This window comes from Triturus cristatus, chromosome 8 (assembly GCF_964204655.1).
Source record: "Triturus cristatus chromosome 8, aTriCri1.1, whole genome shotgun sequence".
Classification (NCBI taxonomy): Eukaryota; Metazoa; Chordata; class Amphibia; order Caudata; family Salamandridae; genus Triturus; species Triturus cristatus.
In genome coordinates, this window is record NC_140591.1 from 1515849825 (window position 1) to 1515865791 (window position 15967).

Sequence of the window (15967 nt, forward strand, 5' to 3'; positions counted from 1 at the left end):
AGTCTTCACCACAGTTTGGATTTGCACTTAGGCATTCAGTCTTTTCTTAGCAGATTCCAGCCAGTTATTAAACCAAGAAAGGTTGGTGAACACAGAGTACTTTTCTGCAAATATTTCAGTTACCTTGGATTCCAGCTTAGACATTGGTGGACCTGTGGAAGAAAGTTCTCTCATGAGAGATTCAATTGTCACTTCTGACATTCCTGCTGTCTTGGAGTTTGTGCTTTTCTTCTAGTTGGTGCTAGGGAATCAATAAACAGAAGTCATGTGGTCAGTTGTGCAGGCAACAAGCCCATGCGCCATTATTTCAGCATGGCATGTATAGAATTTTGCACTCATGTCACAGGAGTGTCCCAGATGCATACCAACAAGGACAGTTTCTGGGGGTGAGCCATGAATTAGGGGCCGAGAATTTGGGGTGTTAAGGATGTTGCATTTGTAATATTAATTCCCATTAGAAGTCTTTAGTCACACCTACAGCCCAAACCGCTGAACGGACTTACACCAAATTTGGCAGGGAGGTAGATGTCGGATTAAGGAAGTTCCGTTTTCCTATGTGTTGTAAATACATTTAAGTGGTTGTAGGGAAATTTAAGTTTAAAATTATAGTGATATCTCCTGCCGCAGATATTTCGCAGTGGTTTCGTGAGGATTCGCAAATGCACTCCCCAACAGGAATGCTCTGATTAGCTGGACGCAACCTGAACAGAAAGTTACAACCTCCATTTTATCTTTTAGAAATGGTTTCCGGGGCCGGAAATCTACGTGAAAGCCCTCATAAGGGGTCAGGGTGGGGACACTCTGACCCCATGGTTGAGAAATTGGGGTGTTGATGAAGCAAGTATTGTGTCCAAAATATTTTTTTTTAATTGTGTGCGATATTCGCATTGACGCCGGGACTGTCTATGTAACATCGCAAATATTGGTTTCGTCATGAATAATGGAGAAAATATAAAAATAGATATCAATAAATCATTAATATGTATTGTTATAGAAATATTGTGCTACTGATAAATATTTTTTAGAGTTATTTATATAGCAAGTTATCTACTGTGATGGTTAGAATTACTTATTTAGTTATCATTTTTTTATGTGGTGGTGGCGATTGAATTCCTGCTTTTACTTTCTGCTTCCGCAACGTCACCGCTGGGATCACGAATACCGACGTCATGGCAATTTCCAGCCTGCCAGCGAAAAAGGAAAATTGATTTTAGAGATGGCTGTAGAAAAACATGTGTTCGAAGTGTACAGTAATAAACTCCTACTGTGCAAAATACTGCAATATGTGTGCATATATGTGTTTTCACTTTATGGAAAAGGCTTGATCATCACGGTTAATGATGTCATTGAGATGTCCTGAATAACCGCAAAAACTGAAAATAGGTCAGGAAGATGGTTTAAAAAGAAACTTAGTATAAAAATATGAGAGTAGACATGCTTTTTAAAAAAGTATGTATATAGTAATATGTGTAGGGCAATGTTCAGGATGAATTTTTTGACATAATATTTTTGGATGTGTTGGTGGTGCTTTGTTTTCCGTTTTTGGGATGCGTCTGCAGGGATCGTGATTTTCGACGTCAACACAAATTCTGCAGTCTTCACGGAAACGGAAAATAGTGTTTGAAGGCAATTATTTTGTAAACTCACTACAAAAATATGAGTTTGAAAAGTAAACGAATAAAAATCTACTGTTAAATATACTGTACAATATGTCTATATATATGTTTTATGTCAATCAAATAAGGAGACACTGTTCCATAGGAGTACAAAGGAGAGGAAACAGAAAAAGATATGTAAAGAGGGTCCTAGGCTAGACGAGAACCAAGTGTCAAGAGGAGAAGCAGAGCTTTTCTCTTGTTGCCCTCACACACCCCGAGAGGTGTCTTGCTTCATCATCGGGCGTTTTGCTCCTCGTCGGGCCGGCGCTGCAATGCCCTACGGGTCCCCCGAAGGGTCACTTTGGCGGAGATCTTTTGAGAGAAAACGCCGTTTGGTGCATGCGGGTGTATGGTATGGGTCCTAAAAACAACGGTGGTGCAGTGGTGTGTGTAATGTGATATTTAAAAATGTCTCAGGGTTGCACAAAGGATATTTTTAATGAAAGGGGGGTTGGCACCCTTGACAGGCTAAAAACCCGTAGATTAGGTGTTACCTTGGTGGGCTTAATGTCCCAAAAGGTAACTACAATTTGGTCAATGTGGTCGACATGTTTCGCGCCCCTGCGATCCAACCGGATCCGTGGCGCTTCCTCAGGACCAACTAAAAAGTGAAGTGTGCGTGAATGTGATCTGAGGGATACTACCCACAGTGTGTATCCGGGCGTTCAAGGTCTATGTAACCCTGCTCTCTGTACTGTTAGATTAAGATCGCTCCTGGATACTGCCTAAAGCTAAGGAGAAAGTTGCTCCATAGACATGGGGATGAGCATTCACACCTTCTTGGGAGTTTAGCTCAGGTGTGGCTTCTAGCGCACCTACCCCAACCATCCTCCTGTCTGGAATACTATTACTTTATTTTCAGAGCGCTCCCCGAGTGTCACAAATTCACAGGGGATTTACTCACTCTTGAGTCAGTGTCTCAAAATTGTGAATATTTGAACGAAAATTAATAATAATAAACTGATAGTCAAGTTAAGATTTTTTAACACTACGGCAATGTCTTGTACGCTTTGCCACTATTGTCAAAATATCCTTTTGGAACAAATATTTGAATCATTTTACTTTTTAAATAAAGCCTCAAAAGCAAACTCGTAATGTTTATAGTGGTTGTTACAAATTGGGTAATCACAACTGCATCTTAGCAGGTCAATGTGATCTAATCAAGAAGCAGGAACAATACAGCACACACCCTCCCCACGCAGGTGCCAAGTGTACCTATGAAAGGAGAATTAAAAGGTCAGCTCACCTAAGCAAAATGCTAACATGTCTTCAAAGAAGACTGTCATAAGCAGTTAGGAGGAAAGGCTACTGACTATTTAAAAAAAAAAAACAGATCACACATTTTAGCACTATATGGAATCAGTCAAGGAAAGGTACCCAAAGGTAGCCATATTGTCATACCACTTCCAAAATCTGGTAGCATTTCTGACTCAGACAGAAAACAATAAATTCATGGAGATTGTGAACAGAATTGTAAGAAATTGTAAGTAGATCAGCTACTGAATGGTTATTGTTTATTAGTACTTGTACTCACAGTCGGCCATTAGCGTGACATTGCAGCATCTACGCAGCCTAAATTCAGAAAGGTGCCAAAGCACTACATATGAGTGAGGCACTTTACTCAGCACGAAAAAGTGTCAAAACTGATTATTTTCCACTGAGTAGTTCTAATGATATAATTAACAAGTGTATGTGGTAGACCTCTCCCATGCCCCATGCATACACCCTCCTTGAGCTGTTTTCAAGAGGAAGGAAAGTTTGAAGCAGTGTCATGCAGCAACCATAATGCAGAAGGGGAGAGCGATGAAATGCAGATATAGTCACTGTGACATCACTGCTACGAACAACCTAACTTACTGTCACTCGTAAGGATGGGGCCAGCAAAAGTCAGAGGCCGGAAATTTCTATTTGATTAAATTCCACCTAAAAATACACTAAACCACAGTTAAATCTTACTGGACACAGTAACACGGTCAGGAAACGGATCCAGCAATGCTACTGCTCCAAGAGAGGAAAAACATCTGCATTGAAGAGATACCAATGCTGCGAATAACCAAGAGGATAAAAGAATATGCTTTATGTCAAAACACACACACACACACACACACACACGTTGTAATGCATTTACCAATCACATTTAAAAACAAGTGTGTGTGCTACGCATGCATGTTTGGGCGAAGAAAAGCGACCCATATATTCTAATGCCGGTTGTATAGTTTAGAATTATTGCACAAAATTAAAAGGCACCCAAGACTCAGGTCCTGTCACTGACCGTTTATGTTGTAGCAGCGTTCATGCTCACTGGCCCGGCCTTACACTGATCATGTGACTTTCAGAATCTAGGTTTTTTCATTTATGTTTCTTTATTGTGTTTTATAATACACCACATCTTCTGACTGGTAATGTATTTGAGGCTGCGCGGAGGCATGAGTGAGTGAATAGGCAGCGACACTAACTCACTATACTGTTAAAAATCCTCTAGGCGCACTCCTGCAGCCACGGTAAGGGACCAGCCACCCGTTTTCTTGCATCAATCACAGAGCATGATACAGCAACTGATCCACAAGGGCATCCATACCAAGTGGGCCACTAGCTCCTTACTCAAAGACGTGTAAACATAAACTACGCTCAAAGTTAGTTAATTGAGGACTTTACAATGGCACCCACGCCTCAACACATGGTATAAAACACCTTGATGCTTCATCCTGCTCTGCCCATGACTCGTACTTGTAAAGCTGTGCTCTTTCAGAGATAGTCTCCAATATGCGATGATTCCACACTTCCTGTAATATCCTTACCGCAACCAACAATTGGAAATTACAACGAAATTAATACATATAAAATGCAGAATAACTTGCACATGCTGAGCATCTGCACATTTTAGCGCATGTATCGGTGGAAAATTAGCACTGTTTTGCTGATGCTTTTGCACAGCTATCCCATGCAAAATAAGCATTTGCATTGCAATAGGACTTGTATTTACGCAAGACCTATTGCATTGCATCACGGACAACGGGAGGGAGGAGGCCCGAACAATGGGAGTGCGGGTGGGGGAAGGAGGAGAAGGGGGCGAGAAGACATGGACACCGTGAGTGTGGGCAGGGGAGAAGGGGGCGAGAAGGCACGGACAATGGGAGAACGGGCGGGGGAGGGGGAGAAGGAGGTGAGAAGGCATGGACAACAGGAGTGCGGTTGGGAAGAGGAGGTGAGAAGGCATGGACAATGGTAGGGAGGGGGGAGTGGAGAAGGCAGTAGGAGAAACTTAACAAGAAAATAGTGCTCACAGTCTAAATAATACGTACCGAAGTAAAGGGGCCAAAAGCCATGGGAGGATACAAATGATGACATGGACGTAATAAGGAGGGACTAACATGCTTATAAACCAATCCGAAGGCAGCATTTATGAAGGGCAAAGACACAAGCCAATGAAAAATATGGGCTGGGGAGTGGGTGGGGCTTTCCTCATGTACTAAACTACAGCATATCTTCACCAGAGCAGTGCTTGCACGCTGGCTCTAGACTCGACCTAACAATGAACGTTACAATTAAGAAATAGAATTTACAAAAACCTTAGAAACTGAAAAAAAACAATGGTTACAGTGAAATTATAGTTAACAATTAGCATTTAAAAAACCTTAGAAATTCACTGAAAAACCGAAGGGTGCAGCGACGTTATAGTTAGGAAATAGAATTTAAAAAAAACCTTAGATATTCACTGAAAAAAACATAGTTTTTTCAGTGAATATATATATATATATATATGTTTATATTTTTTTGCTTGGGTGGTTTTAAAAGCAAACTATATGCAAATAATATATATTTACTTCAATTATTACAAAATAAAGTGATGAAGGAAGTGACAACATCTAACTTCAGCTTTAGCAGCCTCCAGAACGAGCTGTACATCTGATTACATTTTTTGAGTGAGCTAAGAAGTTTTCATCACGGAAACCATAAATCAAAGGGCTCAAAAAAGTTGGGAATAAAATAAATAGAACATAATTCAATAATCTGATATACAAAACATTGTTACTCAAGAGATTTTCTGAAATCGAATTAGTGTAAGAGATCAAACTTAGCAGTAGCTGAACAGCATGGAGCAAAACAGTCTTGCTGGCCTTAGATGAAGAACCTCTTTCCACACTGATTTTCTTGGCCTCCAGCATAATTTTTGTGTAAGTGTATAAAATTATCAAAGCAACCACAGAAAAGGTAGTAGCATTAGTGGTAAACGATCGCGTTGCTTGTTGAGGTGTCACTATTAACTGCCCTCGACTACATATAACTCTTTGAAAGAAAAAGTTGCGTTGCTCTGATGAACTGAGAATCATTATGTCGATTAAGGATGGTATGAATCCAATGACAGAAAGGACCACAATAGCCACCCAGTACCTCTCCACACGGCAGATCAATGTGTGCCTTAAGGGTAAGCAAATGGCCACATAGCGCTCTAAGGCCATCGCTGCCAGGCCACTCTTACTGCTGGTGAAAGTTGACGCGGAGATGGTGACAATCACATAACAGCCACTTACTGGCATTCTGTATGAAGCTGAGGCTAACAATGTCAGAAGCACACTAGTGACAAGGTTCAGGGTGTCACTGAGCACAGTATATATGAAGAGGATATAGCGGGTTTGTTCCCTCATGCGAGCTGTAGTGAAGAAGGCGTGCAGTATCAGACCAATGAAGAAGAAGAAAACTCCTAAAAACAGCAAGAGAGCGACAATTAACAGGATCTGTATCATAATGTTTCCAGATATAACGATGCTGGTTGTGGTTGCATTACCAGGTAGCGAAGAAAAGTTCTCCATGCTTATAGAAGTGTTTGTACCTGTGGGCCTCTAGAAACCACATAATTTACATGGTTCTTTATTCCTGTGGAATGTAAACAAAGAGGGATTACAGTCACGAAAGATAAGCAAAAAAATCCACTAAGACACTTGTCCTTCTGGCACATGCCGCAGCTTTATATTTCTCTATATGTTTACCCAAATTTAAAGTGTTAGAAAATGTTAGCTGAACCAATCTGCTTCATGCAAATTCTCCATCTTAGCTCTTGTCATCAGTCATTCCTTACTAAGACAACCAAGACTCTTTGCTAAGAGGCTGACAGTGGGAGATACAATTACAATCTGTACTGACTCCAGCATGCACTGAATGTAAAATGTATTCTGTCATCTAAAATCCTTCAACACCTACCGACTGGGCTACCATGCACACCAGATTGCCATCTTGGGAGGCCACCGATCTAATTATACCCTTAACTCCTGCTGGCTAGAATGCTAGAAAGCGCATTAGGAAAGGACAGACAATCGGGCTTCTCTTACCTTGCCTCCATGAACTCCATTAATAAATGTCACTGGTTGCATTCAATTTTGGAATAAACTAAAGACTTTCCTGTTACAAAAATATGTCCACCATCTCCGTATGAGTTCTTCCTCCAACCTATCCATGCATCTCAAGTTTAGATTCTTGCAAGTGCATTGCCCCCAATGAACTTTGCAAAATGAATTCATTGCCTCCCTCCTGTCCCATGTTCTTTTGATAGGCAGTACTCATACACTACTTGAAATATAAATATAAAGGTAGAGGTAGGCATTATTCAAGATACCCTGTTTCATCTGAGAAGTGCTTGCAACTCCCAAAACTCCTACTGAGAAGTGCTGCTATGTGCCCTTCAATATTAAAAACAGCAGTTCCTCAACACCTGTACTACCTTTTTCCATTTATTCTACTCTTGATACTTACAGTGCTTAAGTCCAAACTTAAAAAATATCTTATAAATGAATACTAACATTTTAAAGAAGCTGGAAAAGTGATTGAAGACACAAAGTATGTTCTCCCATTTTTTTGATAATATCTCAGGACAATTAACTTCATCTAGATCACTGACATCCCACCTTAAGCTGCTAGCCTGGAGTGCACTGTGTGAAAAAATAAGCTATCACATTGTGTATTCTCTAAAAGGAGATGGAAGCAATGTTGGGCATGGTGGGTTCATCTGTAGAGTTTTTATAAGACGACAATTTAAGATATCCCTATCCACAGGCTCTCATTTAGACATGACTGCAGTGCATAGAAATATGTAAAATATGTAATATTTCCCACATATAACTCCAATTTGCTCTTTAGGGTAAAGAGGGATGATCAAATTCCAAATCCAGTAATACCACTTCACTACAGGAGTTAGCACTGCCCTTTAGCAGCAGAAAAAAATCTGGTGTTAACTTTGCAGCTTTAAATGTGACTTAGTAGAAATATGTGATTAAAAATGACCTATTTTCTTTTGAAGATTCAATGGATTGAATTCTGTTTTTTTTTTTTAATTGAGATTCCAGTGTAGTGATTTCATGCATACTAGGGTGGATCCTAGATTTACGTCTTCTTTTTCGGGTGCATGAAAAATATATCTGCCTGTATTCCAGTATCTCTAGAAGACTAAAAGGTATCAGTTCACCAAAGCCATAGAATTGTTTATTTGGTTCATCTTTTCATCTTTAATTTAATATCCCCTCATATGAACACAGTAGTAGATCATGTTCTTATATATGTTTGGTCTCCACCATTAAAGTTCAGATTGACTTATTTTTAATTGCACTAATTACTGATTGTTTTAATCTCTTGTCTCCATGGACATTTTGGGGCCGATTCCAATACTGTAAAAAGGCTGTACGAATCGTTGTACGGAGCATTTTCCCCGTACGACTCGTAGCCGGTAAACTTTCCGTACAAACAAGGAAGTACGATTCGTACAGAAAGCTTATTTCCGTACGTTTCGTACAAAAGCCCGTACGGGTCAAAAAAAACTACGATTCTGATCCGGAACAGCTTGTACGCAACATCCGGATGTATTTTAGCAGCGGTTTCCGGCCCAGCAAGTGCGAATCGTCCCTACGTCACTCCGTACAGCTCTTTTTTTACAGGAGCCAAACCCAGCCGGAGAAGCAGAGTCCTATGCGAACCGCTACACAACGGAGCCCCGGTACGTGACGTACACGCCATGAACCCCATCGAACGTGTCATCCAGGTCCTCTTGGCCTACGACCTGGTGCACCAGACCCGATGCATACGCCGCAGAAGGTGAGAACAACACCCAAGTGCCAGGGTGGGGGTGAGGGGCAGGAAACATACCCCATACCCAAAGAAAAACCTATAATATGGAGACCATACATTACCACCAGGTTCTGGTCACTTGGGGGGGCGTGTCCAGCAACCCTTGCGTACCGCAACAACGGAAGTGGACGTATATGGTGCGATACGTACCCCTACGGTACCATAAGAACAGTGATACGCACCGTACACACGCAATGAATGCGTGGGTACGGTACGTACCACGCATACCCCTATGGCACAGTAGAACAGTGATACGGACCATACACACACAATGAATGCATGGGTACGGTGCGTACCACACGTACGCCTACGGCACGGGAGAACAGTGATACGGACTGTACACACGCAATGAATGCGGGGGTACGGTGCGCACCACACGTACCCCTACGGCACAGTAGAACTGTGATACGGACCGTACACACACATTGAATGCGTGGATACGGTGCGTACCACACGTACCCCTACGGCACAGGGGAACAGTGATACGGACTGTACACACGCAATGAATGCGTGGGTACGGTGCACACCACACGTACCCCTATGGCACAGTAGAACTGTGATAAGCACCATACACACGCAATTAATGCGTGGGTACGGTGCATACCACACGTACCCCTAAGGCACATTAGAACTGTGATACGCACCATACACATGCAATGAATTTGTGGGTACGGTGCGTACCACACGTACCCCTACGGCACTGTAGAACAGTGATACAGACCGTATACACACAATGAATGCGTGGGTACGGTGCGTACCACACGTACCCCTACGACACAGTAGAACAGTGATACGCACCGTACACACGCAATGAATGCGTGGGTACGGTGCGTGTCACACGTACCCCTATGGCACATTAGAACAGTGATACGGACCGTACACACGCAATGAATGAGTGGGTACGGTGCTTACCACACATACCCCTATGGCACAATAGAACTGTGATACGGACCGTACACACGCAATGAATGTGTGGGTACGGTACATACCACATGTACCCCAAAGGCACAATAGAACAGTGATACGCACCGTACACACGCAATGCTTGCGTGGGTACGGTGCGTGTCACACGTACCCCTATGGCACATTACAACAGTGATACGGACCGTACACACGCAATGAATGCGTGGGTACGGTGCGTACCACACGTACCCCTACGGCACAGTAGAACAGTGATACGAACCGTACACACGCAATGAATGAGTGGGTACGGTGGGTTGCACACGTACCCCGTTACGGCAGCAGTACATTTGGGATACGAGGCGTACACACGCCAGGAATGCGGGCTTACGGACTGGCCCTGCATGTTACCTTCATATTGGTGTGTGTGTAGGTCCAGACCAGCAGTGTACTGCTCCAAGGGGGTGTGTGGGTGGGTGCAGAGGACTCCCAGCAGTGTCCAGACATATGAGGGGTGGGTGCATATGACTACCAGCAGTGTCCAGACACATGGGGATGGGTGCAGAGGACTCCCAGCAGTGTCCAGACATATGAGGGGTGGGTGCATTAGACTACCAGCAGTGGCCTGCAATATGAGGGGTTTGTGCATATGACTCTCAGCAGTGGACAGAGATATGGGGGTGGGTGCATATGACTCCCAGCAGTGGACAGATATATGGGGGTGGGTGCAGAGGACTCCCAGCAGTGGACAGATATATAAGGGGTGGGTGCAGAGGACTCCCAGCAGTGTCCAGACATATGAGGGGTGGGTGCATTAGACTACCAGCAGTGGCCTGCAATATGAGGGGTGTGTGCATATGACTCCCAGCAGTGGACAGAGATATGGGGGTGGGTGCAGAGGAATCCCCGCAGTGGACAGAGATATGGGGGTGTGTGCAGAGGACTCCCAGCAGTGGAAAGAGATATGAGGGGTGGGTGCATATGACTCCCAGCAGTGGACAGACATATGGGGGGTGTACATCATTATCAGATGACCACACCTACATGGTGGTATGGACGCATCCCTAACTTTGGACTATGATGATAGTGCAGTAACAACACATCACTGACAGCAGTGTCCCACTCCCAGGAGGATGGATGTCGTTCACACACTGCATGACACACCACATGTGGTTGTGAGGAGATATAACACATGCATACCCACCCATGGCAGATGCAGCACAATACACACCCTGATTTCATGCCAACAGACTGTATAGTCATGTAACTGCATACAAAACTAAGATAGCCAAAGGGAACACACACTGTCACGCACATCCCAGGAGTGATAGGAATGTTCAGGTGCTGGTCCAGCCACCAAGATGTTGTCTCTCATGGAAGGAATAGGGTGGAATTCCACTAGATACAATGCCCACAATTGTGAGTCAGGTGCCCAAATACCCTGCATAACAAGTACCATTTCTGTGGTAGGACGTGATTACACACATGCATAGTGCTGAAAAGGGGCAATTTGTCCCTGAAGGCATTCCTACATACCCAAAGCACAATTACAGTGACTAGCAAGGATGCCACAGACGATTCAGCAGGAGACATTGGTTTAGCATGCATGTTGAAGGGATCCGTCACCAACAAAGGAAATGTGGACACAGGTCAGCACAACAATTGTGCAACTGTTTGCAGGGAAGATGTCAGGTGTCACAGAGGAAGCAACACTCCTTGGGACAATGTCTCCAAACAAAATGAACACACACTACCAATGATTCTTTGAAGATACATTGTGATGGCTCACAGATACCATGGTCCACCTCATGACCATCATACAAAAACATTTCTCAGAACCCTAACACATTACCAGAACACCAACTCCAGGAGCCTCATCACCAACATCAAGTACCTGAAATGCAATAGTGTTGAAAGTAAAAGAAAAGGCTTTATTCAGCACCAAAAATAAAAGCAAAAAGAGACTATATACAAAGGCCAATGGCCAGTCAATTGCACAAGTCCAAGGGGGGACGTAGGGGACCGCTTCCACCCCTACCTTGCCTGCACAAAGTAACATCAAGGTTTGTCGACCGTGGGGGCATCATCAGTGGCAGTACTAGCCACCGCAGGGAAAGGAGGGGGATGGGTAGGTGTGGTGGGTGCAGGGGTGGACGTCTCCACCACAGGGGATGGGGCAGCGCCAAAGGTGGAGGTGAGCACAGCGCTGCACACTGCTGCCAGGGCATCCATCTTAACCCCTGCACCTGAAGATCCCCCAGGGCCAACGGAGGGTGTGGTGGCCGAGGGATGGGGTGCAGCGCTCTTGGGTGAGGGGGTGGACATGGTGGGGGACTCAACTCGCCTGCCTGGGGACTTCCTCGCCCGCTTGTGGGTTGGTGGCTCAGTGGGTGCGATGTCCAGCTCACCCATAAAGATGTCCTTGGGTGAGAGTTTGGCAGGGGAGCTAAGGGGAGTGGTTTTGGAGGAACAGGGTTGTGAGGACTGCGGACTGCGACTGTGGCTGCGTGTATGTCGTCTGCCCCCAGACCCTGCGGGTGTGCCTACATCCCCCTGCGTGTGCATGCCAGGAGGTGTGTGCTTTGCCTTACTTGGGGGTGTGCTGCCTGTGTCTGGTGGGGTGCGTGCCTGTGAGTGTCTGGGTGTGCGTTGGGCAGGCATGGGAGAGGGCAGTGTGGATGGGTCCAGGGTAGGGAGGGATGGAGCGCTGCAGGAGAGTAACTGCTGCCATCAGCGAAGAGTGCATGGACCGCAGAATCCTGCGTTGGTCAGACATCGTTGCTGACATGCCCTCCACGAACAACACCATCTGTGTGAGCAGTTTAGTGTGTTCATGGAGGACATACAGTGCCGATGCCTGCCCAACCTGCAACTACGGCAGTATGTCCACAGACTCTTCACTGAGGGCAGCAGGGGTGACAGGGGCAGGGGGTGCGGTGCCTGGGCCGAAGGAGATATGGTGGGACTCTGCACGGACAGAAGGAACGGGAGCAACTGGGAGGGCAGAGATGGTAACGGAGGAGGTGGGGACAGATGTGGGGATGCTGCCAGTTGGTGTTGCAGCCTCCGCCTCCTCAAGGATGTCAGCCTCGGACCCTTCGGCGTCGTAGCTGCTCTCGCCTCCAGACAGGTCCTCCGACTGACTCCCCTCGCCCTCCGTGCCACTGGCTCCTACTGACTCCACAGCACTGGTGGCACTGTCGCTGGGTCCCTCTGCCAGGTCCATGCAGGTGTCTCCCTCGGTTGCGGATGATGATGCTGTGGGCAAGGAGAAGAAACCGCAATGCATCAGTCACCTGTATACATCTGACACATGAGCACAAAACAATTGGTCACAGTGCATATCAGGCAATGCATCATGAGTAACATCTAGATTACTCCACACATATGTAAGCCCTGTACTGCCCAGTTGGTAGACCCACTATGCCACTTAGACACCAGGAAAAAAAGAACACACCAGGCCACAACTTGAATGAGAAATAAACTGAGAAGCTAGTGTCTGTGAACCGGTGAGCACAGCAATACAATGAAGTCATGCCACCTCTTGTTTACCCTGAAAGAAACAGTAGTGGTGCACCCAAGGTAAACTAACACACCTCAATACTCAAGGTGTCACTACACTCAGAGACCTGTAAGTACTTTGGAACACTAAACGAAAAAATTTTGTTACCTTGGGACTCACAATACTTTACACAATTGACATGTTTTGAATGTGGCAATTCGCCATTTCGTGAAAAGAACACTCATGTGCCTGCATGAAATATGTTGCACAAGGCAGTGCACACAAAAGGACATTTGTACTGTCATTGAAGAAGCTGGCACCTTTTCTAAGAAGCCACTGTTAAAAATAAATGGTGTTTCAGAAAGTACATATACATGGGCCCACGGAGGTCTTGATGTCTTGAGACTGGTTAGTTTGTACCACCAACAACAAAGGAGTCTCACACAATAAAGACCACTGTGGGAACATGTATATGGAGAATCTGCAACACCATTTAATTTTAACAGTGGCTTCTTTGAAAAGGTGCCAGCGTGTTCCATGAAAGTGGAAATGTCGTTTGGTGTGCACTTCCTTGGGAGACTTTTTTCATGCAGGCACATCAGTGTTCTTAACAGAAATCAAAAAATGACCACATTTAAAACATGAAGAACTGTTGACAAGTGCTGTGAGTGCCAAGGTACAATTTTTTTAGAGTAACAACTTGAATTATGTCAGTTGTCACATGGCCATCCGTCACCTGATTATGCAGTTGGCTACACATATGACCTACTGCCTGTCATCTGGAGTGGCACACATGTCCACACCCAGGACAATGCATAAGCTAATTGGCCTGCAATTGGGTTGTAAAAAAGCCTAGCTGTACTGTGGGGACACCCTAAAGGTAAGCCAAAATGTACACACAGATGTCAGCACCCAAAGTCCAAACTGTGTTGCATCTGAACCACACACAGGTGCCAAAAATATATGAGCAGGATTCCTGTTTTTAAAAAACTGACACAGGCTGCAAAGCACGAACATTAAGCACTGGCCAGCATCACAGGGGCACTGCACAGTGAATCTATGCACAGCCAATTTTCATACACAGGTCAGACCTGGCAAGGAAAAATCAGGGTTGGCCATGTAGGCCTCTCCTGCACACCCCCCCCATATCTGAGTGAATGTGATTGATACAGATCAAGAAGTGACACCTCTTATTCAGGGTTACAAAAACTGTGCAGCAAAAATTGCAACATTTACACACCATCACCTCGTGGGGCTGGCAACACATATTTGTGATAAACAACCATCAACAGATTGTTGTGAATAGCCACACAGGCACTGCCCAGTGTGAGTATGCACAAGCAAAATGGTGTATGCCTGTCCAGTGGACACATGTAGCACACATTTTAAATATACAAACTATGCCTGAGAACAATGCCACAGAGGCAGACCCCTGCTGAACCCACAGAGAATGTGCACAGTGTTGGATGACACACATGATTAGGAGGGCAGGGTGTCTCAGGGTCTGTAGTGGGCACACTGCTCCGTGTTCCTGGAATGAGCTGACTGTACCATGATCAACCGTCATGGCACTATGCATATCTCCCACTCATGCACATCATGTCTGAGGCCACAACATTGGTTATGCATGGTGCAAGGGTGTTCATTTGAAACCTCACACTCCTATGTTGAGAATCATCATCATTGCCAACAAATATGGACCCCCAACATAGTGAACAGGTCATGGCACAGGCAAGGTACCAACTCAAGTCACAGACCACCCTCCCACATGATGCTGGTGAGACATAACACAACATACAGCCATGTACCTACCCCCTCCTTGCTGCAGTCTCTCCTGTAACTGCCTATCGAGGTCAGGGAAGACCACCGCCAGGACATGTCTCATGTGGGGGGTCAGGTGTCGGCGTCCGCCATGGGGGCGTGGAAGGTCGAGCCCCAGCTGGACATCCTGCCACCTCTTGCGGACCTGTGGCAGCTGACGACGACGCTCCCCCTCAGATCTCACGGCCCTGACGATGTCGTTCCAGATCACCCCCTTCTCGTAGGCAGTTACCTGTCAGGATGACAAAGTGACACAACATCAATACACCTGCTCCATGTGCCAGAGACACACATTTGAACATCTTTGAAATGTTGAACAGGGCATAGGATGCTGACAGGAATTGCTTCATTCACAATAAGAAATTGGCCTGTGTGCTATCCCCAATGCACTACGTGGCATTGAAAGTCAACATGTGGCATGAGGGGTGCGACACACTTACTGATCATGCCACACACTGTGCAGCACATGCAACAGCAGGCTGATGGCCAGCACGTGCCAAACAGTCACATGTCCCACTCCACTGACGCACCCTCAGCAGAATAGACAGACACACCCAAGCACAGATCACTCACCTGTCATTGACAACAGCGGATACAACCCTCACTCTGCACTTGTGCCACTTGCCAGTGGGGTGTCACAGGTGTCATGCTAGCTCTGCAAGTCAGACACACAGCCGGCTTACTTGTCACATCAGATGGGTTGATCTGTTACCTCCTCCATGCAGCTGTGGTGCAACACTTCACATAGACACTCACCCACATGTAAAGGAACATTCACACACATCAATGTTTATGAGGCCGTACACATCATTTGGACACTCTCACCACAGGTCCACTCAACTCATACACATCTGTGGGTACAGTCACCTGTCACACCGGGGGAACCACTGAATCACCTCAGGACAATAGGAAAAAAAGCCACCAAGGATTTGCCAGGCTGAATGTGTCATGCACTATGCAGTGAAAGTCACAG

General features: G+C 45.3%; 1 protein-coding gene across 1 annotated transcript; it reads right to left on the minus strand.

Annotated features, from left to right (window-relative positions):
- Window positions 1-27: 27 nt before the first annotated feature.
- LOC146806024 (odorant receptor 131-2-like) lies at window positions 28-6469 on the minus strand. Its single transcript, XM_085623841.1, has 2 exons — window positions 5734-6469; window positions 28-152 (listed from the first exon to the last, which is right to left on the minus strand). Exons 1-2 carry the CDS (start codon window positions 6467-6469, stop codon window positions 28-30), a joined length of 861 nt encoding a protein of 286 aa, XP_085479967.1.
- Between the last annotated feature and the right edge of the window lie 9498 nt (window positions 6470-15967).

Excerpts from the sequence above, each read along its gene's own strand:
- LOC146806024 (XM_085623841.1), bottom strand. The coding sequence starts at position 6,469 with ATGGAGAACTTTTCTTCGCTACCTGGTAATGCAACCACAACCAGCATC. Across the intron at positions 153-5,733 it reads TGCTGTTCAGCTACTGCTAA|GTCCACCAATGTCTAAGCTG; the intron begins GTTTGATCTCTT and ends TTTCTTCCACAG.